Source organism: Bombyx mandarina, chromosome 10 (genome assembly GCF_030267445.1).
Source record: "Bombyx mandarina strain Sakado chromosome 10, ASM3026744v2".
NCBI classification, from domain to species: domain Eukaryota; kingdom Metazoa; phylum Arthropoda; class Insecta; order Lepidoptera; family Bombycidae; genus Bombyx; species Bombyx mandarina.
The window spans coordinates 3,984,895-4,011,235 of NC_143217.1; the positions used below are offsets into that span (position 1 = coordinate 3,984,895).

At 35.0% G+C, this 26,341-nt stretch overlaps 1 protein-coding gene across 1 annotated transcript in view; it reads right to left on the bottom strand.

Moving 5' to 3' along the window:
- The window catches only part of LOC114248883 (uncharacterized), a 90,259-nt gene that overhangs the window by 9,889 nt on the left and 54,029 nt on the right, over window positions 1–26,341 (bottom strand). The window contains exon 8 of the mRNA XM_028182311.2: window positions 2,427–2,565. Within this exon, the coding sequence (XP_028038112.2) occupies window positions 2,427–2,565 (139 nt within the window). The remainder of the gene's footprint in view (window positions 1–2,426; window positions 2,566–26,341) is intronic.

Genomic DNA, 26,341 nt, shown 5'->3' on the forward strand with positions numbered 1-26,341 from the left:
TCGAAACAAACGAAAGTATATACTATGTGTAAAATTTAGATAACTATACTTTCGTTTTCAAACACTCCTATTAGCTGATAAGCTCTGAATTGGCCAAGGTCGTTTTGGTGATGTCAACGTCGAAACGTCGTTAAATTTAAAGAATTTTACATAAACTGGTTTTAAATACAACACGTTTAGGCGTTTTTTTTGACAAATTTAACATGTGTCTTAAGCAGTTGTTTAAGGAAGAAATATTTGACGGTTACGTAAAATTTTACAATAACTAAAAATAATCCAGGCACTTTTTTTCCTACCTATGCTGAAGACTTGAGAGGCTATTTCAGCTTCACCCTAACGTGTAGGTAAGCTCACGGGGTTCAAACCGGAGTGTTGCTAACACTGGCCCTAGCAAGAGCAGTGCTTCGCAGAATCTACCACCGGATCGGAAACGCGACCCACTGAGAAGATCCGGCGAGAAACTCAGTGGGCTGTGTCTATGGGTTAATTCGCTCGTCGAGCCCTTCGTCGCAAGCGACAGGTTCGACGGGGACGGTAACCGGTGCTTGTGGTAAAAGCACCGTTAATGAATCGGGACGATCCGTAATGACATGATCCAGGGATATGTGTCTATGAATTATTGCTACGACTTTTACAACGACGTTGTACCAGCGGAGTCAGAGATTGTTAGTGGAAGTCCAAACTTTGACAAGTTCAGCATTTCGTTCTAGGTAATGGTGAACGACCAGTAAATTCTCCTCGCAGAGTCCTAAAAGCGCATGCCAATTTTCGTGACATGCTCCTATTCTTCGATAGGTCTCACTATTCCTTAAAGACGTAGGTATAGTGACGTTTTTAACGTCATTTCGACTTGTGCAGAATCACCACTGATTATGATTTTCAATAGCTACTACCTACCTCAGAAAATAAATAAAGGTTGCGCTTTCAACGACCGGAAGGTAGAATTCTAATCTACGGTATGGGTTCAGGAAATACGCATACGAGATAAGTAGAGTAGAGTCCGGGTACTAAGCATTTTTAACAAAGATACTGAATCAAGCCGTGAGCTCATGGTAGAAATTAGGGTCACTGACTTTAAGACCAATGTGGCGATCTTATAAATGAGCTCCATTTCCTGAAGCACGAGTTGACGTCGGTCGGTTTAGTATCGCATTAATTGTATATTATTATTTTATAAGTTTCGAATACTTAATTTGAATATCATACCAATTACCGTATAATAATTTATTATTTTATAATAAGAGATAATAATTTATGCAATTGGAGAAAATAATGAGCATAAAAATAAAAGCGTAAAATTGCCAATTATTCTTAATTTAACTTTTACTAGTGGTAGAGCGTATTGTGAGCTTGCACGGGTAGGTTTATCAGGAAGTCTAATATTTTAGCATTTAGCGTCCTTTAGACTCGCATACAACGACTTCGCAGCAGGTATAATAGTGACAAAACCTCAGCTATATAGATTCGCAGCCTGGCCTACTTTACTTACCTAAATTGCATACCTACTTTTATATTTATATTTTTTAAAGCATATCGATAAAAAAAACGGATTGATCGATTAAAAGTCGTAAACAGTCATTAAGTGGCTTTTGCGTTCACATTTAGCCTGAAAAATTATAGAAAGAAACAAAACACTAACATTTTTAAAAAACGTTCCGGAAGTAGTTTAGCTGTTTGCCGGAAAAAAAGTAATAAAATTGAGTAGTCTATAACCATGTCACAGGCTGTAAAACTTTCAGGAGACGACTTCATATTTTTTATGCCAGTGATCCTTCACCTTGATCTCCGATGCCATTTCAATTAATTATTAAAAGACTACAGTGAATATTTAAAACAATTTCTTAAACTGGCCTATATTTTCTACAATAAATTAAAACAACTTTTTAATCTCATGCCCAGTGTCACTTTTATTAACAGGGTCATATGTAATTTAGATGAAGTTCATAAAATATCAACGGTTGAACTTTACAGGTCGTAGTGAACAGTGATAAATGCTATAAAATTTATTTTAGACATTTCTAAAAACAGTGTACAGGTTTTTTTTTTATAACTAGGCCAAGTTCTTCTTATTTTATAATATCTAATTCTTAAAAGAACTACCAATTGTGGCTTGGTCTGACTTTTATATGCGCCAATAACGAAAAATCTCGAAACAATTATAATTTGCGTAATTTCTGGTGGTAGGACCTCTTGTGAGTCCGGGCGGGTAGGTACCACCACTCTGCCTATTTCTGCCGTGAAGCAGTAAAGCGTTTCGGTTTGAAAGGTGGGGCAGCCGTTGTTACTATACTGAGATCTTAGAACTTATATCTCAAGGTGGGTGGCGCATTTACGTCGTAGATGTCCATGGGCTCCAGTAACCACTTAACACCAGGTGGGCTGTGAGCTCGTTCACCCAATAAGCAATTAAAAAAAAACAGTCTTACCCAAGGTCCATGGGCGGGTAGTTGTCTGCGACTATGTCACGAGGGTCCTTCAGGAACACTACGATTATTGAGATATTATCTGCTGAGCCTAGTTTCTTGGCTTGGATTATCAAACGTTTCGTCACCGCCTTCAAGTCATCTGCACCAAACAAAAATACAAATTATTTACTTTGTTATGAAGTATTATTAATTTTAACGATTCAATAATTTCGGTTTTAGTCTACTTTAAAACATTTCCTAGTTACATATTTATATAAGTCTGTTACAATTGCATTGATACCGTATTTATTCGTTAACAATATCTTTAATAAGCCTTATTCGCAACCAACCCTATGTTATATTCAACATCTAAAATAAATGTTTCTGAATAAATTAAATGTCCTTAAAATATCAATGTGTCATCTAGCACAGAGGGTGTTGCGAAGTCCATTATGTGTGTAATTTGTTGCGCCACAATAGTGAATAGTGTTGACGGATATGGAGTAACGATGTTTATACTACAATTTTCTACAGTGCCGACAGTATATGAACGTGTCCTTGTTCTGTCTCAAACTTGCCGACATGAGTCAGTGTCGGACCACTTCGACATTGTCTCGCAGACAACGAATACGTGATGAGCCTTCATTTGACTGACAATTACAATATTTAATTGCAACCAAAACGCTTATGATACTCATAACTACGTGATGACCTTGCCACGACCGATTTCAACTTTTAAAACAATAAAAACATTTCAAAGCACAATTCTCACGAGATCTCTATTAGGGCAATTAATCAAAAGTTTATAAACCCGCCTAGCCGTTAGGAGCGGCAGACATATTAGTGTAATATAGCGTGCAAACAAACAATATAGTTCTTGCAACAATGCGAAATGTGGAGTTTTTGGACTGTATGTTTTACGTTGTTGGACGTGTTAGTTAATTAGTTCACATAAGGTTGTTGTGGCTTTCATCGGGTGTCGTGAGTAGGACCGACACACCCAGGGCGTGTCCGGTTCATAATGATATTAGTGTTACATTTAACTCTGCAAAATGTAGTTTTAATAGGTATTTATGGTCTGACTACACTCCTAGACTTTCCTTGCAATATGTGGGCGTGGGAGTACCATCTGTACTGCTTTTCCTTCAACCTGTGTACTCTGGACATTGACCAAACCTCTTAACGTGTTTATATTATTGTCTTTTAACTAAATCTAAAATTTTAGTATTGTATTTTAGTATTATTCGCTCGACGAGCGAATTAACCCACAGACACAGCCCACTGAGTTTCTCGCCGGATCTTCTCAGTGGGTCGCGTTTCCGATCCGGTGGTAGACTCTGCGAAGCACTGCTCTTGCTAGGGTCAGTGTTAGCAACGTCATCAGGTTTGAGCCCCGTGAGCTCACCTACATGTTAGGGCGAAGCTGAAATAGCTTCTCAAGGCTATAAGCATAGACAGGGAAAAAAATAATGATTTTTTAATTCTCGAAGCAGCGACGAACATTACCCAGTAGAAAACGTTTGTTATAATTACAACGAGAGTGGAGCGAGCTGCTGGCGATCACTGCAGCGATTACGATTACTACCGGCATGTAACGGTGACGCCGATGGAATGCAACTCGGCCATTGTTCCCTTCAATACGAAGTAAAAAAAAAAAAAAACTCAAAAGAGCCATAACCGCATTCTAGAGTGGTCGTGTCTGCAGAGTGTTCGACAGGTGCGAATTACCTACCATTAACAAACAAGCCAGTGCAATTGTTATTGAAAAAAACAAAGGAATTCTTTGAGTATTTTTAAGAGATTCACGAATTGATTAGCGAACACCATTAATGATGGAAAGTAATAATCATACTGATTATATATTATGATATGATATATGATATGTAAATTCGTTTGCTACTTTTTCCATCAGCTCACAGACGTCTACAGGTTGACATAGATCTATTAGATAAAAATAATTTATTACATTAAGATAAAAATTACTACTTTAAAGCCAACAGGGGCATAGATTTAATTATTGTTAAAATTCTATATCTAATATTAAAATATTTTTATTGTTAAAATCTGTTGAACTTATATCTATTCTTATCATCCTAATTAAAAATAAACGGAGAATATAACACTGAATTCTCTTTTACAAATATAATTATAAAATAGATACGACTACAGCATTGCATATTTATATTTGTTTCGTTTGTTTCAGGATTACTTTTACGATTGAATTAAATATAAGTTATTGAAAGATAATAAATAAATATCAAATATGGTCTAACGATTACGAATAAGCTTATGTGTAAATGGGAAAAATATATTTCATCCCGCAGTGAAAAGTAGGTAGGTACACACACATCATTACGTATATATATATACATACCTATATATATTTTTAATAACGTATTTTTTCCTCATACCGAATATTATATCACGATTTATGGAGAAATTAAAAACATCTAATTTAAAAATTTTAGTGTTAATTGTATCTGACCTTGACTGATCGGATTTGGCTGTGATATATCTACCTACCGATAGAAAAACCGGACCAAAATTATAACCTAAAAAGTTTTATCATTGACTACGTAACGCTAGAAATTAAATTGTGGATAGGTGCAAGACGGAAATTGAATAACAAATGAGAAAACGTCTCTTCGTAGGGGTGGGTAGGTAGGCGCGTAGTCGGATTAAGTGCAATTTTCAAGTGAGCTCATCTGAACCGAACCAGCGCAACCTTCGTACAACTCCGGCAGACGGTGGGATTCTTCCCGTCTCCATTGCGGAAAGTATAATACCTACTTTTAAGATAAATAAAAATGAATATGAACTCAATTTTTTAGCATGCCACTAAAAAAAAAATATTACCATTAAAAAAGTCTTTGAATCCTTAATTTTGCAATGTATCAAATACAATAAAAAAAGTAGTATTTTCTGTATATCATAAATGCAACAAAAAAAATGCAAGTGTTCATCGATTTCGGAAGTCCGGCGATTTCCTCCGGACCAAAAAAAAACCAAAAAAAAGTGTACATCGATCTTACATTCAAATAAGTAGCTATAAGTAAGATGTAGATCATTACATTGAAACAAATTATGGTGCAACAGGAAGGCAGGTCGAGACAGACTGCGATGGAATGGGAAATCCTCCCCGTAATATGGCCGCTTCCGTTCACGAGCTGTGGTAACTTCTTCTTTATTTCTTAACGAAAAGGTTCAAAGTACAATGTTACATTTATTTAATATAAAATAGTTGCGAGCTCCGTCAATAAGCCGCTCCTCAGACAGGCTTTCCCACAATTTAGTTTTATTTACGTCTACGTGCCCATTGCCAGGGTCGTCATGTTACTTGTAATTATACTTTTCAAAATAGCAAATTCTAGAACAACTGTTATAACATCTGATAATTTCGAACCAGAGTAAAATTACTTCCGAAAATAAGGAACTTGCTATTTATGAGAAAGACTGAATATGATTATTATTTACTATCTTAATCCGTTATGCCTACATCATTTGTCAGAAAGTTACACAAATCTACATACTTTCGTCTTTATACATTATTACTAATTATGATCAGTGAAAATATTTTTTTCTACACCATTTAATAACAACATTATGAACTAATGCCTAATTAAGTCGGTTGTTTGCATAACGTGCCAAACAATTTTCAACTAAAATCGTTTGTCATTTGATTATGATAATGGAATCCATACCACGGCTATAATTAGAATGGAACACGAATTCTGTTAATTTGCAAAATACGTTACGCTTAATTAAGGTAGCAGCACGAATACCTGAGGCTCGTGTGGTACGTAATTCGCGTGCATTGTGCAACAGGGAATCCAACACGGGTTGACAATGCGTCTGCGGTTAAATAGCATTATACTACGAAGATATAGGTATTGCTGTTCGAAAATCTATATTAATATTATAAAGCTGAAGAGTTTGTTTGAACGCGCTAATCTCAGGAACTACTGGTCCAATTTGAAAAATTCTTTCAGTGTTAGATAGCCCATTTATTGAGGAAGGCTTTAGGCTAAATAACATCACGCTAAGATAAGAGCACCAATAAAGAATGTTTCAAAATCGGATTTTTCCTTTTGAGAGCTTCCGCTGCGTGCGCTGCAGAAACGGTTAAAGTTTCGCTAAAATAATGTACGACAGAATTGTTTCCCTTTAAAAGATCTAAGAAAAAGTCCGCGACAGCATATGTCTATATGTTAAGGTTGGCTCATTATAACGTTTTTTATGCTAACCAAATTTGTTCTTAAATAAAGCATTATTTGGGAACTATTCCACGCAGACGAAGTCGCGGGCAAAAGCTAGTCCTTTATATAATGAATGCAGTTTGTATTGCAAACCATTTATTTATCGCTAGTTCGTAATATGAATAAAACAGCGCTACCCATATTGGCGTGATTCCAATACATTATAACATTATAGTGTGGTATAATTTGGCAATATGGAACCATTAACAATTCATCAGTCACATGCATAAGTTTTTGGTGCGTGAATAAAATCGACTCATGTTGACAGACACATTATCGTTCCATAATATTATAAATTGACAGAACAGTACTTAGATGAAATCCCGGCTAAGATACGACAACCAACAGCTCGTATTTCGATGCGACAGTTGACAAACATTAGGCCACTTCCACGCTAAAAGCTTTTCGATATACAGACTGTGTCAACGTTATAATGAGGTATATACATATATTATAACACAGGGAGTCTCGTGAGGGGCACATCAACTTATACTGAATATTGATGGAACGAATTGCCTACTAAGAGAAAAAAAAACAGTTCAAAATATTTTAATTTACGCCAGCTTTCACTTTTATATTAATAAAACTGTATAATCGATACATTTGTATGGTTTAGTGTTTTTCACTTTACTTTTACAATAAAATACTCAAGAATGACCAAGTATGATGACTAATTTTAATATCAAAATTATTAACAGGCAGTAGAAAAGTACTTAAGCATAAAACCTGTCACCCCAATATAATGAATATGAGTTTTTTTTGTACTAAAAACTCTGTGTTCTGAAAATAAGTATATAACTCCTAAAAGAGAAGATCCTTCCCCTTAAATAGAGTTGAAGCGCCCGAGACCTAAAGGCCAAGAAGCTCGGTGTATTCGTATCGAACGTTGCGACTGTGGCAGGGTTCAAAGAAGTGCCATTATGTTTCGGGCCATATCCCTTCGGAAATACCACCTTTGAGGGTGCGTGTGAAGTACACAGTACTGGTAAAATGACTGCACGACGCTATTCGCCCGAACGTCCGAACTTAGTACAAGACAGAATCGGAGTAGTTAGGATTGGGCGATCACTCCACACTGCAAACAAGCGCAGGGCACCCAACGATGCCTGACCGACCACAACTGAAGAACAATGTATAGGTCTTCAGATCACAAGCGGTGCGACTGTTTTTCTGGGAAGGTCAGCTAAAAAGAACCAGCTGCAAATAACCAGAACCATCGGTGCTCTAATTATCTACCCGTTGTTCTTAATTATCGATTCTGCGTCGTGGGAAGATTGAATCACCTAGATGGCAACAAAGTTTTTTAACCTAACCAATGTTTACGGTCGACTACCTATAATGTAATTTAATAAAAATAGAAAATGAGAAATTTTATAGACAGCAAATATTAGTGCTAGATCGTGCTTGTGTACAGAGGTAAATATCACCATCGCGCCTATTTCTGCCGCAAAAAAGTTCGTCAACACATCTAAAGCAATAAACAATATTTTTTCTTATATCTGGAACAAGAGGCGTTTCATGTGTAGTAAGTAACTTTAAGTTCGACAGTTGCCGGAACACCCTGTGTACTATAAAACGGAGGTCGGGTATCGTCGTATCGAAATAGAATCAATTAATAAATCAATTACGTCGTCTAGGCGGCTCCGGTTCCTGTATACAAAAGCACTTAGTATTTTAACTAAGAACAACATAATCGTTCTGTGTCGTATACAAATAAAGATATGTGCCAAGAATAATAGAAAGCCAACAAACAAGCCGAATTATATTTAAGAAAAAGTAATTTAACCTTATATTTATAGATAAAATATTATTTGTTTTCTTTCTTAAATTAGACTTTACGTAGATTTTTTATTGGTCTAACATAAGCGTTATGAGTTACATCTAATACCTTATCTACTGTAGAGCACTAAAGGAATTTTGTACATTATGTGAAGAACTTAGATTGGTATTAAAATTTACGTATTCTGTTTGTTAAGTTCTAAGACATTAATAACATTTATTCTAGCTATTCATTTGAGGATGCCGGTATGTGGCTCCCTCGAACTACAACTATAATAAATGCTTCCTTCCAATCGTCTCTCCAACAGCAGTGGTAATAATATATTTAATATTAATAATATTTTTCTTCCGTAGTTTTCCCCTACTTCCTATGTTGAGTACTAGTGTAAAAACGTCGGACGTTGATGTTAAAAGTGGGCTGCATCATTGACGCTGTGTTGTCATTAAAATGTTGAACTTAAAATATTATAATACTAAAAGATTTATTATTTCGAACGCGTCTAAAAATAGTTTCTGAAAGTAAACTATAATTTGAACTACGAATTTTACGATTCCCTTATCATTCATTCCGCCCATTAATTAACGAATCACTTTAAACTTTGTTAAACCACGCTACGCTAAGGAAGCGTGATGAAATTGAGTGAGAACTTTCGTGCACGGTCGACGTTCATCAACGGACCGATAATTGGTTCGGGACCTATCGAGGGCAACGTTCAGTTTATTGGAAAGCTAGCGTATACCTATCGGGATTCAGTTTTAATTGAAACTGGCATACTATTTATATATATTTACTTAGTTTGCAGAATTTCTTCTCGTATGCAAATGCAAACATTAACGAGAGACCATACAGACTTGCAAACGTTGAAATGTACTAACTCTAAATTGGGTAGATAGCTCAACTAGAAAGATTAGACTAGAATCAATTACTTCCTAAGCCTTAAATTAACGTTTTCATTGTGGAACATAGAGACCATTTGACCATCTAAAAAAACTTAAGCCTTTATCACATTAAATGATATTCTAGTTTTTTTTTTTTTTTTATTAGCCGGAGTCATATATTCTAGTTTGTTAACCAGAATATTATCACATAATTCTTTTGAATTCGAGCGAGCAAAACACACAAATTGCAGTTTATTTCGGGCTCAATAACAGTTTAAATGGAAAAGTGGGAAGTGTAAATTTAACTATAACATCAGTTGCACAATACGACCCAAATTGCGATCCGGGAATATGTAAACTGAGTTGGAGACGTGTTTCGTGTCAATTGTTTTAATGCAATATTCCGGGAAACAATGCACATTGCACAGAATTTTATGGAAACGTTTTTAGAACGGTATCATCTAATCTGTATCGGTGGGTAGGTGAATAATGATAATTCAGTATTCAAATTGACTTTTTGGCGGGAGCGCGAGGAGTGAAGTTGTGTGATTTGTTTTATTTTGTCTATTTAGTTTTTCTTCGGGTTTAAATGTGTAATAGCGGTGGTTTATTAACTGTTTAATATCTGTAAAAGTGCACAAATGTAGGAAAATTAAACAAAGCCGCTGGATGTAACTTCTCGGGATCCTCCAAAAAGTCCACTGAAAAAATCTCAGTAAATGACCACCTTTTTGTTGAGATTATATTTCATCCCATATCATTACATCTCATGTCATTTCATTTCGTTTTCATTTCACTTCATGCTGTTTCATAATAATCAACTTCATTTCATTTCATAATATCATTTTCATATAAAAAAGTTACGTATCATTAAAATTAAAATAAGACTTGACCTAAAGGTCTTAGTTACCAGGTCATAAAATCCCTTAAAAAAAAAGTATTCAAATTCATTGAAACGAGGGTGGTTTACCTACACATAATTTCTGATGTTCGAGTATACGAGGTTTTAAGGAAATAATAATATGTACCATTAATAACGTTCTGCCTTTCCTGTTAGTCACTAATTGTATTAAGTAAATCTGATCATTGCAATGAAATATTAATCACTGCATACAATCCTAATTATAACTTGGAGCTTGATGAAAATTTTAATACACTCTTTTCGAGGTTTGGCGAGTCTTTAAGATGATGAAAACATTTACGGTTTATCATGCGTGTATTTTGTTTATTTTACGATAGACTGTGACTACAATACATAAAAACAATTGGGAACGTCGGATTCGTTTAGAAATTATGTTATCAACTATTTCAAATTAAAATACATATATACTTACGCGTCAAAATTTGATAGCTTGAAACGTAAGAGAAAGTAAAATACCTAGGTAGGTATTCCTTACGTGTACTTTCTTTTGGGTATCATAAAGAAAAACAATGTCATTATCAGATAATAACGGTCTTATTCTCGTTTCAGGTTAATAACCAGATAAAAAATATCAGCAACGATATTATAGCATTCGCGTTCTACTATTGGCCAAGTGTCAATGATCCCGCGATATAAGCCGATAGACATATTATTGTGTGCGGTCTAGTACGAAACCAATTGAAATTATTGTTCGTGTGGATTTGAATAATTCAGTTGGCCAATTGTATTTCTGGAAAATGTATCAATTTCATTTAGAATAGGAATAGAAAAAACTTCATGCATCGATTTACGATTATTGCGCAAGAATCAAATCACGATCAAAAAACGGATTCTGTAGCTGTAGAACCGACCTTAGACGAAAACAAAAACCGACATCAATATAAAAAGTGTTTGTTTTAAATTTGAACAAGTATTTTATTTTTGAAACTACATTAAAAAAACAAGTCTACGTTATATAGTTTGCGGAACATAACTAAGAAGAAAATAAAACTAACTCATCTGAAAAACAGAAAAAAACATATTTTTTTTACATTTTTCTATTCATGCATAAAGTGTAAACATGACAATTTACCAGGTCAATTGTAGTGACGAGGCCTCCTTTGCTTGTCATGCATGATTCATGCTCTAACTCACATAAATATATCCTGTCTAACGCACCTCACGTCGACATATTTATGGAAGACGGCTGACGAACTAAGTGAAACTTGAAATGGTCACTTGAATGTTTTCAATTAAAATTGATTGATTCTAAAACTAGTACATCAAGTCCATACGCCCACAGTTTCTATAAATACATTTATGAATTAAGTGAATTTCAGGATTGTAACTCAGCAAACATGTGCGAAGGCGGATCTGAGCATATCAGCAGGGATATAAAATCAATCAATACATTTTAGCATGAAATTCATACTGGTATCATTACGTGATAATTGCTATCGTAATCTTTAAATTCGTTATCCATTCCCGAAACAGCTAATGATGTCATATACATCAAGGAAACAAATAAGTAAGATAAATCTATACTAATATTATAAAGCTGAAGAAATTGTTTGTTTGAACGCGGTAATCTCAGGAACTACTGGTCTGATTTGAAAAATTCTTTCAGAGTTAGATAGCCCATTTATTGAGGAAGGTTATATAACATCACTCTAAGACCAATATAAGTGGAGCACCAATAAAGAATGTTTCAGAATAGGGGTCTAAATAGCTCTTTAACATTCTATAATTCAAAAATACTTTCAGTTTCTACGTAAATAAAGTGGAGGTAATATTTAGCGTTATGCCCAAGTAATTATTCCACACGGACGGAGTCACGGGCTAAAGCTAGTAAATAATAAACAAAAATTACGAATACGAATGACACTGGCAGCCCTGGTCTAGGCAGATAATTGCATCTCTGGTATCGACTAGGTGCGCCGGGCGGCGGCGCAGTGCCCGCTGCAAGTCCCTGCAGGAACCTATCATACACTAATTTGTTATTTCCGAATCGAACGTGGGCTATGATTAACTTATTACTCCATACAAACTGGACTTCCTATTTGATGACGGACTTAACGTAGGAGTGAGAAATAGCAAGATATTACATTTTTTTGCAAAACAGAATCCAATTGATATAGTATAAGAAAACGAATAATTATAAAAAAAAAAAACATTTATTTAGGTGCCCACAATTTCAGAGATTATTAGCCAGCGATGGCAAACAGACTCACATCTGATGTTAAGTTGTTACCAGAGCCTAGACATCAGAAAAGTCAAAGTAGGTATAAAATGTATTGCATGTCAGCTGTTTCACCCTTCAAGACTGGTTTGTAGCAGATGGCTGGAACCAACCTGCCCGGACTGACCATACGCCTAAATGGTAATTAGGCAAATTTATAAATTTATTGGGGTTTGATTATTTACACAATTTTATTCCTTTGTTGTGAAGTTACGTTATATCTCGAAAACTTGAGAGGTGTTCATTTACTTGTAAACTTCCATACAAGAAAAAACGTTAAGCTTGACGATATTGCTAACACGACCTCTAGCAAGAGCCGTGTTTCGCAGGATCTACCACAGGATTGGAAACGCGACCCACTGAGAAGATCCGGCGAGAAACTTAGTGGGCTGACGATACCGGTAAGGTCGTATCGTCTTTTATATTTATTTAAACGACTCGCCCAAAATTCAGGTGTCACATTAGCATACGCATTTTTAGTAGATGTAGTATCCTTTTTTATGGTGGAAGGAGATGTGCTGTTTCTAGAGGCGTGTCCTTTCGTGAGGTTCATTCTGAAGTCGATATGTCGGTTTGAGTGTTAGCTTACGTTGGCATTTTCGTACTTTAATAATTTCTGTGAATCACTTTTCATTTATATTCGAATTCATCTCTTTATGACAGTCTCCTGTTTTTTTAGAATTTGAAAGCTACCGAACGTTTGGGCTAAATCCTCTTTCTACTATCGCATAGCCTAATAATTGACAGGTTGTCAAGTGCTTTACTGTTTATTTCCTACTTACTCTTTGGTAGACAAAGGGGCTGTTCTAATTTCACGTGGACCCCTAACTGAGCACACGGGTTCAACCTGAGTTAATTGTTAACATTAGCCCTAGCGGAATCAGTGCTTCTCTGAATCTACCACCGGGTCAGAATCGTGACGCATCGAGAAGACCCTGCGAGAAACTCAGTGGGTAAGTGTTTTACTAAGTGCAAGCACGTAGATTAACAGGAAAAATTATAATTTCGTCTTTTTTTATTAATATTTTCTATAATATTCTCAAATACGTTTCCCATGTTAAAATGTATTATCATAAAACGTCATCGAGAATTACGTTGGCTTGAGATTTTCAATATTTCCTTTAATTAAAAACAATCGTCATTAAGATCGGCTATTGCGTACTGTACTGGTGTATTAGAATGTAATATCAAAAATAATAAGATGGGTAAACATAAACATAGCAGCTGGGTGAACATAACACAAGATTGACTAAGTGCCACGTTAAACATACATTATTCAACTTTTGTTGTGAATTTGATGAGTCCACTTTGCACCGTCACACGAATCATCCTAATAAACAAGAAAAACAATTTGATTGGCGGAGATCAAAGCTTACGGTAGCTTGGAACTTAGCAGAGCCGATCTCTTCCTCAGGCTATTAACCCCATACATAATAATAAGCTAAACGTCCTCCTCCCACGCCGGGTCAAGGGTATTTGATGCTATTTTATGTTGCATGCTACATAATCCTTGAGTCACTATCTAATTCTCTACACGCTTATTTATATTTTGTAACTTTTATAGCCATTTGAGCATAAGATGTCAGAGAGTAGTCACCGCCGCCCATGGACATCAGCGATGCCTGGGAAAATGCGCCGCACATCACAGTGCAATACAACTTCTTCATAGATTTGAAGTACCTAATCAATTTGTAAATTTTGAAGTAACCGTCTCCTAAAGGATGAGACGTCCTGTGCATTCGTATCTAGCGGTGCATTGGTGTTCGAATCCCGCCGAGAGGTACCAATTTTTCCAATGAAATACGTACTTAAAAAATGTTCATGTTTTGTAAAAATTGGTTCAGTGGTTTCTGCGTGATTATCGAAGGAATGAACAACTCTCTGTAACTGGCTGACCACAAAATAAACTATTTGAAGCCAGATGTACACCTGCACCACTAAATGAATATACATATATCATGGCATTTTCGTTTTGTATTGGTATAATATAAGTTTGTGTTCTATGTGTGATTGATGTAACGCTTTATACAGACGCTGTTGGCACTTTAGGGAAGGTGTTTGTCACACCACTGACAACATCAAACAAATTAGCACGTGAGCCATTTCAACGAACGGATGTAACTAATCCTATTTAGCGGTAATCAAGGCAAATCAAGGTCGGAATTCGAAACGAGACGTTAAAAAAAAGATTTTTTGTTATGAATAACAACTAAACATTTGCAGTTGTTTTTTTAAATGATTAATTGGAATTTTAAATTGAGTAAGCGATGCATGTATTCGTATAGGTTCTTAGGGTTTCATAAATTCAATTTATTTGAAAGTACAACATGAAATCTATATCCGTATAAATCGGTTCGCTAATTATAACTTTATAGGGCAGTTGCAAAAATACTTTATTATATCATATCTCGTTTAATTAACAGGTGTCAATTTATTTGCCAACATGATGTCGGTAGAAGAAGTCTAGTATTTAGTACTCAAACAATAGTTAAACATTTGTTTTCCCACTAGAGAACAGACGGAAGTTATCTTTTCGTGAATCTTTAGGAGTCCTCATCACGACACAAATCGTGAGGAACTCCAGCGGAGAATTTAAGATAAACAGATAACTATATTTAAAACTTAGGGCTGATTTTTCAATAATCACACAATATTTATGCAAAGGAAAAATACCTCACAAACAAATGAGATATTTCAAATGAGTGTATTTTTTTTTGGAATTAACTATCTTAGCTTAGATGGGTGGACGAGCATAGCCATCTTCAACGTAAATTCCGCCACCTACCTTGAGATATAAATTCCAAGATCTCAGTTTTACAGTACAACGGCTGCCCCACCTTTCAAACCGAGACGCGTTACTGCTTCACGGCAGAAACAGGCAGGGTGGTGGTACCTTATTATTACACGATGTTATTCCTTCACCGTGGAAATCAATCGTGAACATTTGTAATATACGTACGTATTTCATTAGAAAAATTGGTACCTATTTGCAGGATTCGAACACCGGTGCATCACAAGATACGAATGCACCGAACGTCTTATCCTTTAGGCCACAACGACTTTCAATTAATTTACTTGATGGCTATTTTTTATCTGATTGATAGTCAATATTAATCTATATAGCGCAATACTTTAGAAATTCTGTTGATGACAGTCGTGTAAAAAACGCATTCGTTAAAAATTAGCTTAGTACATACTGAGAATTTGTTTTGCCCTGATAAAGTTTTAAGTTTATTAGTCAGTTCGATATTTAAAATATCTGACTACATCAGCATTACCTGTTCATGAAATTTTTTATTTAGTATGTTTTTTAATATTATAATATGTATATGATAGTGTATGATATTTATTTTGTGTTTTGAAATTTTGCTCAATTAAGCAACAACACTGAAAGGATAATTGGTCAGTGCTCAGTAACGCAGACCTATTTCAAGTCATGTTTATTTGATATTTTAATTAAAAAACTGTAGTTATTTACATAATAATTGTAATGTGCATACCTACAATATTTGTATTATTATTAAAGAAGAGTAAGCACTGACTTTCTTGTCGATTCTCCTCAGTGGTAAAACTGGCATTCCAAACTAGCGGAAGACTCATTGCTATATAAAAGTCTCCGTATTGGCTTATTTAAATAAATAACTAAACATTTTGATTTTGATTTGAGGCTAAAAGTAAGTAATTTTTTTGGGCGCAGATGGCGTTTATAACTTAAAGGTGTCTATACAAACAGCAGGTGTTACACGTTGTCCAACTGTCCAACCCTAATGTGGTTAACAAATCGGTCAATCTCGATAATCTAGGTTAGATTTCTAAAGAGTGTGCTGTGCGTCGGAGGGCGTCCGCCTGCGCCTTCTTTACATACAATCGTATAACATGAGAACAACCAACAGACGGCACAATACCCTGCGACGGCCCACATCGCGTTTGTGTGAGTCAGCGGCGCGGCGGCGCCGGAGGAACATACGGGCTTGTTTACACACGACGCGATTAATAACAATCTCCCGACTCCAACTTTGCAAACGATTTCGCACATATGCAGACCATAAGTTAGTCATCTCCCATTGTTCAATTCATGTGAAGCTTAGACATCTAACTCGTTGTATGATTGCTGTGATTGTAATCGTAATCTTAACGTTTAAATTGTAATTTTTTTTTTATTACTTAGATGATTGGACGAGCTCACAGCCCACCTGGTGTTAAGCGGTTACCGGAGCCCATAGACATCTACAACGTAAATGCGCCACCCACCTTGAGATATAAGTTCTAAGGTCTCAGTATAGTTACAAGGGCCGCCCCGCCCTTCAAACCGAAACGCATTACTGCTACACGGCAGAAATAGGCGGGGTGGTGGTACCTAGTGCGGACTCACAAGAGGTCCTACCACCAGTAAAGTAAATTCTTCATAATTGGTATCTCTTTTAAATTTGTTTAAAAGGATATACTCTAAGATTGTACATGTAAGTATCTTAATTTTGAACATAATTCCTTCACGAACCAGTGAAGCACGATTATGTGTCTGCCCAATGAGGCGTGACAAAATAAGAGCATATTAATTGTTCACCAATCGAAAAAGTAATTGCAGACCTCAAATTAACTATAGTTTATTTTTATCAGAAATATACATTATTATATTATGTTTATTCTTATTAAGTCTTATAAATTTATACTGAAAATTAAGGCAAGTTAGTCACTTCTGTGAACTTGTTTGTCGAATTCACAATCTATTATATTATGTACGTAAAGTATAATATGGATTGTATAAAACAATACAGTTGAAATGTACTGCAGTCACAAAGCACAATTACAAATAATTGTAAGCAATATAAAATTCTCATCTACAATCTACAGACAGCAGTTACAGACAAAAAAAAACAATCTGTGAGAATCTTATGACTGTTTTAATAACACTGGACGTTCACACATGGTCAATCGGAAACATAAACAGGGTGTATATATTGAACTTACTTCAAATCGGGACATCAAACGCAGATGCATCACTATCTAAGATAGATAGCTAATTTCATATTCCTTTCCAAGGAAATACGTGAGCTTTCAACTATGTCTGCTGGCAATTATTTTTATTACTTACATCATCCTCGTTTCTCATGGAAATTCGAGGTATAATCCTAATTTTTCAAAACAATAATTACATTGTACATTGAATACTTGATGTTGATCTATCAGATTGTTTTAAACGAACGCGTTTTGTGCGTGATGCATGTAAGAGGCCGAGGCCAAGTGAAATCGAACATGCATACCAAAAAAAATATCGCCAAGATTAATTGCGCAGTACAATATCTAACAATCGAATTTTTCATTGACGAAATAAAGTAGAAATAAAAATAATTGAAATGTTATTAAGTAATACGTCATCAGGTGAATTCTGCGGTTCTTACGTTAAATTTGGATTGAATGATTTGAATTTGCCTACTTCAAAGGATGACAAAATAGGGTTATATTTCTTAGTTCAAGACCCCCCGGTCGTCTTAGCGGAATTATTTAGACCATTTTAAGTTAAGCCTAAAAATATTAAAGCATGTACGGGATACTCGTTCACATAAACAGATAAAAACATAAAATAGGTTATTTGGAGTATATTAGGTAGTATATTTTCATTAGAATTTCAAACGTGCAATAATTTTTCAACAGCAGTGACAAATAATATTTAGCGGCAACAGATTCTGTGATGAAATTTTAAACTAATTGATTGCATGATCCGATTTAATAGAATTCCAATGAAAGTTATATAGAAAGAGAAACATCTGGAAGTAGACACCGGCCGTAGCTATTCAATTACAAAAGAAAGTCGCTCTCGTCACACCTCATACAAGTAGACGTAAATACACAATAAATTCTAAAATTTCTTTACGATGTTCGAAAAGGCGATTTAAAATAAAATAGCATCGGTGTCTCCAGGAGTGGAGAGTGCATTGGTAAGTTCTCTGACAGAATTATCGCGGCGTTCGCGGTGTGGGGAGATGGTTATTTCTGTACGTTCTGCGAGAAATGTCGTTAACGTACAAGATATATTACGGCCGGCATAATTTGTGAAAAGCTTGCGACATACATGACAGTGACCAATGATGCACATGCTTTGACTCTTTCAATGGTTAAACTTCAAAAATTCGTTAAAAGCAGAAAGTTCAAGTTGAGATCATAATTACCCATAATTGAATTTACAGCGAGGTTCATTTTCACAATTTAAGGAAATGACAAAATGCGAGACATAATCGCCGACATCAAAGAAACATTTTATAGAGCTGCTGGCTTTGAAAGTTTGGAAATAGATATCATGAACGTTCAGGACTAAAACATTGATGAGCCAACGGGAATAATATGATGCGAAATTCAAATTCCGCTTTCTTTACCAATGATTATTATACAATTCGTTGAAAAGCAGGCGAAACTGTTTAAATCAAGGACAATTTATTGCAATTACAAAATATACACTGTCGTTATCCTATATTTGGTAGAGCATACATTATGAAACAGCACGCAACACTGCCGCTTTCATAAAAACTTTCTGTACCGAATGTTACCAAACTGGTAATGTACATTGTGAGTAACCGACGCCTTTTAAGGAAAGTTTCGAAGAAAACATTTTCATAAAATCTACTTCTGCTTTATTTTTCTTTTGTTCCATAAGAACAAACCTAAACGTAACGTAATTTTAAAGTACTATTATTACAAGAGATCGAACATTTTGAAAATATCTACATATAAGCCGAATTCTAAAATTTTAAGTAGGTTATACACAAAAAGGAATCTGGCTGAGCCTTTGCTCGCCCACCTGTCCTGGTGAAACTGGAAAGGCCTTCGGGCCACCAGTAATCTTTCAATCATAAAAAAAAACAGACCAAAAAGGGAAGGACCGATAAATGGAGCAAGTCTCATTGCACGATGCCTGTGTATTAAATATGTGAAACAAAAATCCAGCAACCAAATATCACCGAAAGTTTTGTCGACTCAGCAACTTCTTAAATGTTGGCTTCTATCTTGTATCCAGAAATAAATATTTTATATACCAGATTAAAAATTGCCTGGATAGTATAATACAGCACTCGGTGTTATACTTAAATGAAAGCAGAGTTAATTTCTATTGTTTCAGACTCTAGTGTTTCATAATAAAAGCTGTAAAACCTATAATATTACGCTTATGCATACCAACGCAAAACTTCAACATTGGCATCACTGGTATGTTCTATCAGACATCTTCAGTCTCACATAAGTGGTGATAATAATTATAATAATTGCCGAGCATGTGAACAGGCCTTATTTCGCGTATAAATACAATAGTTCATATGGTAGATGGTTACAGAGTCTAGAACCCTCATCTCGTACTGTACAGCCGACAATGAATCATTTGGTCCCACCACTGTCCGTTGATTCAGAGTTTCATGACGCACGATTCTTACAAAATTGGACTACGTAAGAAAAACATTTTATTTGGTTACTATATTTTTGCTACTTTCACACTTCGTATATACGTTATATAAATTTCTAAAAATAATTCTTGATTTTAAAGCTGTACAGACGAGGATGTCGAACGTGTAGGCGTTAAGCCAGCTTGCAACAGGAACCTGTTTAGGTCGTGAAACTCATTCCCTTCTATTTAAATTGCGAACCTTTTCTGTAATCGCAACTGTCCAACTTAAATATTCCTTGTATTTATTTAAACGTGCCTATCTTTTGATCTGAGAAAAAATATTATAGTTTTGTTTATCTTTTATGCGTTGCTTACCCATTGAGTTTGTCCGTAATATAATACTTTTTGAAGTCAAGTCATGATATCAAAAATCCACGACGTAGACACATCTCAACAAAGTTTACGATACAATAATAAAATTAAATTAATTATACGAAAATCCTTTAAGATAATATTTACCTTAATTTTATTAACAAAATTAAATATTTTCCTGACTCTTCGAACATATAGTGGTGGTTAAATAATATTACGATACGAACAAAAATTAAATAATTATTATTAAAAGGAATACTGTTCAAAACTTTTTTGGTAAAATTCATAAATAATACTAATCTGTATCGGCAAGTGTACAGATATCAATAACGCTTACGTAATAATGCAACGAGGTCGATGACTTATTTTAAAATATTTGCAGGACAGCCTACACAAACACTGCACTGGTTTATAGCAAAACGACTTAGCGTGGGTGGACAAAGCAACTTATCCCGTATATATATACCTAATATTGCGGAGGCTTCAGTAACGAGAGAAACATGATAACACCGCTGCGGCGCCGATACAGCCCGGGGACTGTAGAAGTTACAAATAACTTCAAAGATGCAACAAGTTTACCGTTATTTAGTCTGGCACGAGAAACGAGTACTTTATAAATACTCCATAAAGATACAAATGAACAAAATTGGGAGTGTCTGTTCAGAAATAAAGGTTTTTAAAAACTTGTGATGGTCCGTATTCCGTATCATCAGAACGTTAAGACATATAGTCGAAGTCTTAATTATTCGCTTCGCAGCAGACAAAGGCAGGATGGTTGTAGCTACCAGTCGTGATTTACAATATATACAATCAACAAAAATGTATAATGGTAAAGTTACTTGTTTGTATTATTTAAATAAAAGAAGCAGCCCACAGTGCTATGTCATAAAACCTTTCCTATAGTACCAGCATCAAATGAATTATAGTCTCCATTCGATCGGATATATAACGACATGCGAAACGAGAGAAAAATATTTTTGTTACAAACAAAACTTATCTTCGAAGATCAAGTGGTATTAGTAACAAAATTAATACATTCCGGATTCTAGTTCCGTTTCAACTCACAATGAAGTGATTTTTATCGGTCTATTGTTTATCAAAAGTTTTATTGTTCAACTGTGTTGAAATCATCTCGTAACGTTAACAAAACACGTTTAAAAGATTTAAACACTCATTTTTGTATTTTGTGTAACATTTACAACGTTTTCCATTGTTCACTTTCATTGATTTATAATATTATTATATTTGTTACATAACTGAATATTTCATACTATATTATTTTAAACTAACTATGAATAGTAAAGGGGGAAAAATATTTTGAGAACGTTTTTAGAACATGACACAAGCATTACGCTTATAAACTGCCTCGAAATTTGCGCATTCCAATCATTACCGCGTACCGAAATATCAATACCTATTCCTGAAATGTCACCAGCCTATTATGCACACTGAACTAGAGTAAGTATTATATATAGAAATAGTAAGTATGTATATAAGAAATATATGTTACGTAATATTTAATTGAATCTAATCAAATACAAAATTTAATTACTGTTATTAGGTATTTGTTACTGTACTTAAATTTTGTCTAAAAACATACGGCCCGAAACGGAAACCTCCTCTTGGAGTCGGTTAAAAACTACGTCATATTAGGTTGAGACACAGGTTGTAGAACATAAATATTTCTAAACAAGAATTTATTTTACTTCAGTAAGTATAAATAAATGCTGTAATTTTTAAATATGAATATGAGCTTTCAAAGTAACGTGAACGCCTTTCTCATTCCATCAAGACCGTGCATACTATATGTCTGGTATTTTTTAGTTATACTGCATAAAATGCAAAAAAAAAAAACTCTCGTAAGCTAAAACATTCAATCGAAATCGTTTAGTGCTCATGATAATTATCAGCATCGCCACCTGTCTTCGTTTTCGGGAACGATTCCAATACTTTCGGTATGGTAATAATTACATAACCAAAAAACATAATCAAGATTCAATTAAAAATTATTTCGTTAATTATTTTGAATATTGGATAATAAATTTAAAATGTGAATGATTTTTCATGGATATTAATAGTGTAATTTTTTTTTTGGTATGAAAAGCAAGGAATAAAAGGCTTTTTTATTTTAATTATTTTATTTAATAATTGCAGCAGCAACATTTTTTTGATAATAAGGATTGCTTACTCAACGGACGCCAGAAACGCTATTAGAATTAACAAACATCTAAGGGCTGCCTCTAAACGACTTATTGTTATCCATAACGGTGACAACCAAAAAAAAAACATAGAACACTACGTGGCGATATTTTTAGGACATCTTAAATCAAAATCGTGACGGTATTTAGTGCAACAAGTTTTGGACCTTTCACAGACCGCTTGGCATTTAAATAGCAACATGACTCACGAATCGTTCTTCTTAGACTATATGCCAGCCACAAATAATAACATTTAAATTTAATAAAAAACTAAACTGGGAACGAACATGCAGAGTACGAGTTTGTAATTTACTTTTTTAGTAACCATTTTGACCACTTTGCATTTAGAGGTTTCCTAGAAATTCAAATGATACCATTACTGCAAGTGCTAGATTTTCACGCAATTAGCGGTTAGTCAGTCGTACCAACGATAGACTTTTTGTTTCATTTCTTACAATATTGTCCGACCTCATTATCTAGTGAATAAAAACAATTTCCTTGATTCGGTCGTACAGGCATAGAATTGCATCAACCTAACAATTAGAAATGACCTTCAACTGTTGCAAAATTTGGACGACAATGAGCCGAAACCAATAGCCAACACCGATATCCGTTGTATTTCAGAACATTCTTGAAGTATTTACATGTACATTCTCTACAATTTATTTGTTTCTATGTAGGATTAAATATTAATTATTATGTTACAGTCACTGAATCTAGAGGCACGTGGCACGTTTCTTCCGTGGCATCGGTGGTCGTAACACTCGCCGCGATGATTGCAGCTATTAAGATGAGTCACGCTCAACGACGCGACTCAGCACCGCCTATTTTATCAATAGAGATCGGTGATTTGAAGATTTCAGCTCTTTCACAATCACACCATACCGAATGTTTCCATCATTGTGAATTTTATAATAACAATTCAATTTATTATCTATACTAATCTATACTTCTATACTTAATATTATAAAGAGGAAAGATTTGTTTGTTTGTTTGTATTGAATAGGCTCCGAAACTACAGAACCGATTTGAAAAATTCTTTCACTGTTTGAAAGCGACACTATTCCCGAGTAACATGGGCTACAATCTTTTTTGAAAAAAATTAGGAATTCTTACAAAGACTCCAATAATATAACCCAAGGTGTAAATTACCTAAAATATTCTTTACATCGCTGCGAAAACTATTGATGATAGAATAAAATAATGTACTACGACTTTGTAGAACACATTATTATTTACAAAAAGTGTGGCGACAGCATATGTCTTATTCTATTATAGTTATGCCGCAATAAGTATTATTTTATTTTAAAAAATAAAACAACGTCAAATATCGTTAAAATTTTTGTCAAAGTCCCGAGCGGAGCCGGAGCGGGCCGCTAGTCTGTGATAATTGTAATTCAAACTGAGCAGGTTTTCATCTTCGATTTTAGATTTCAAAGATCAGCTGTTCGATGCCGACCTTGAAGGGCACCTGTTTCATAGCCGCCGCGGATCGTGGTTGTAGTACAGCAGAGAAAGCGTCGGTCGTTGTCGTTTCCGCACGAAATCATCCGATAATTATGGCTGGTCAGAGCCACGCTCCCCACGGATGACGTCAGCGAGGCTAATTAACAGGCAAGTACGCGCCACACGCTCGCAGCGAGCACTGTACTTCCAAAGCCGGCAGGAAATCATAGCTTACATCATCTTACTACGTGACCCCCCGTTATCTATTATGTCTGTACGTTCAACTTATAAATTGCAAAATTTTAGCCCGATGACTAATGCCATATTTTTCCAATCTACATATCTGCTTTTACTCAAAAAAAAAACAAAGTTGAAAAAAATTATTAAGTACGTGTAGATCTACAAATACAAAAGTATGGTATGGTAATTGCTACTTCTTTTATTTTCTTAAATCTAAACGCATTGCTGTTTCACGGCAGAAACACGCAGATTATTATCAAAGTTATCCAAAGTAAACATTGAGGAAAACTTGAACCTTCAAAATTATCCCGAAACTATTTGATAGGTCTGCGTTACGTCAATAATTGAAACTCGAGATGTCAATCACCCTCGACTCTTTTGAAGTGCGCCCCTCGCACGTTATTGACCGGCTCACAATCAATCTTGTCACATCTCTTTCTAACTAACACATTCCAACAGCCACATTCAATAAAATTTCTAGCTATTGACATCGACCAGGCCACCACAGAATAATCTAATACAAGAACCTGTATGTTCTTGATTGTGAAAGTAAAATAAATCACATCCTTTTACGGCTCTGAGTGACCCAAAACCTGGGTTTAATGCAGCAACGATAGATATTAAGCGGAGACGTTAAGAAACATCTAAATAAGGCGTGTATATAAATAGTTCGTGACGCTGGAAGAATGGAGATTACCAGCGTAATAAACTTGCAGGCGTACAGGAAAATAAAATAAAACGTTGTGTGAATTACGACAGAGCATTAATAAAGCACCCGCTTTAAGTCCGAAGATCAGTATAAAAAAGTTGTACACGAAATATAAAAATGGATATGACGGAACACGGCCAACTTGCTCAGATTCGCTCAAACCTTGTAAAATCGGAGAGATGGTCATTAAGGTAGTAGAACCAATGGATAATTGAGTTAGGTGCAAGGACGCTTTTAGCCAAGTTAACACATTTTTAAGCTGCGTGAGGCATAACTTAACATCTGCATTAAAACTTTTGGTCATCAAATATAGAACACTGTAAGGACACATTATATGTAAGGACTCAATGATAGCTTTAACCGAAATACTCTCCTCAGCTTGGAATGCAATAAAGTTAAGAAACCCAATTTTAGAAGTCGTCGTGGCCTAATGAATACGTCATCCGTGTACTCGTTACCGAGCGATGCTTCTACACCGGCTTTCAATTCCCACAGGCAGACTATTCACAAATGACTTCCACGACATAGGGCTCACATTGAAAAACCCGCAAATATTATTATTTAAGTAACTAGCTTCTGAAGCAAGAAGCGTATTACATGTATCCTAGATTTGTGTACTCATCGCCATCTTTCAATAATTGTGCTGTCATTTAAGTAATGTAATCCTTTATTTTATTTTATTATTTTCCATCTTATTCCAGTGGATAGGTAGGGGTCTTGTGTTGGTAGTTTCATCTAGAATTCTACTTATATCTATACTTATATCTTATATCTATACTTACATCTATCTATAATAAGCCTTGAAAACATAATTCGCGCATTTACTAGATATATAGTTTAACGCCAATGGCATCTCACACAAACAACCGTACAACTCCTACAAGCAACGTCTGGCTGAATTTAAAATGGTGTCTCTTTAAAGTAGACAGGTAATGATGTATGTTTCTGGTACAAAATGCTGCACAATAAATTTGCATGCAGTAGTTCCCTGGATCGGATATCACTATCGGTCCCATGCAAATATATTGAATGGCGATTGACCTTTGAGCCAAGCCATCAATATTTATGGCTTCAAAGTGAAAAACCAACTCACGATATGCGCTGTTAATATGCTTTATACAACACGACCAACTGGATAACGAAAGCTACTTAAAGTTTTGGTCGAAACTTTTCGCTATCAAACCACGCACCAACACAATCTCTAATTATGTTACATAGTAATTACAGTATCAGAAGTACATTGAACGTGTGTAGTAAACAAAGATACGTACCATGAAAGGGCCGCTTCCAGGGAACACGTGGAACGCTCTACTATTTTTAGGAAGACAGCTAACGGTTCAAACTTACGTCGGAAGCAATTTTTTTATCCTTTTTTAACACCCAAAATAAAATAAGAACGTTGAGTTGTAATAAACGATGTTACGAACAGAATCTGTATACATATATGTATACAGTAATTATTTTCATACACAAACGAAATTAAAAATGGAGCATTTGATTTGATTGATTGCCAACAATGAATTAACGGAAATACATATTACATACTAC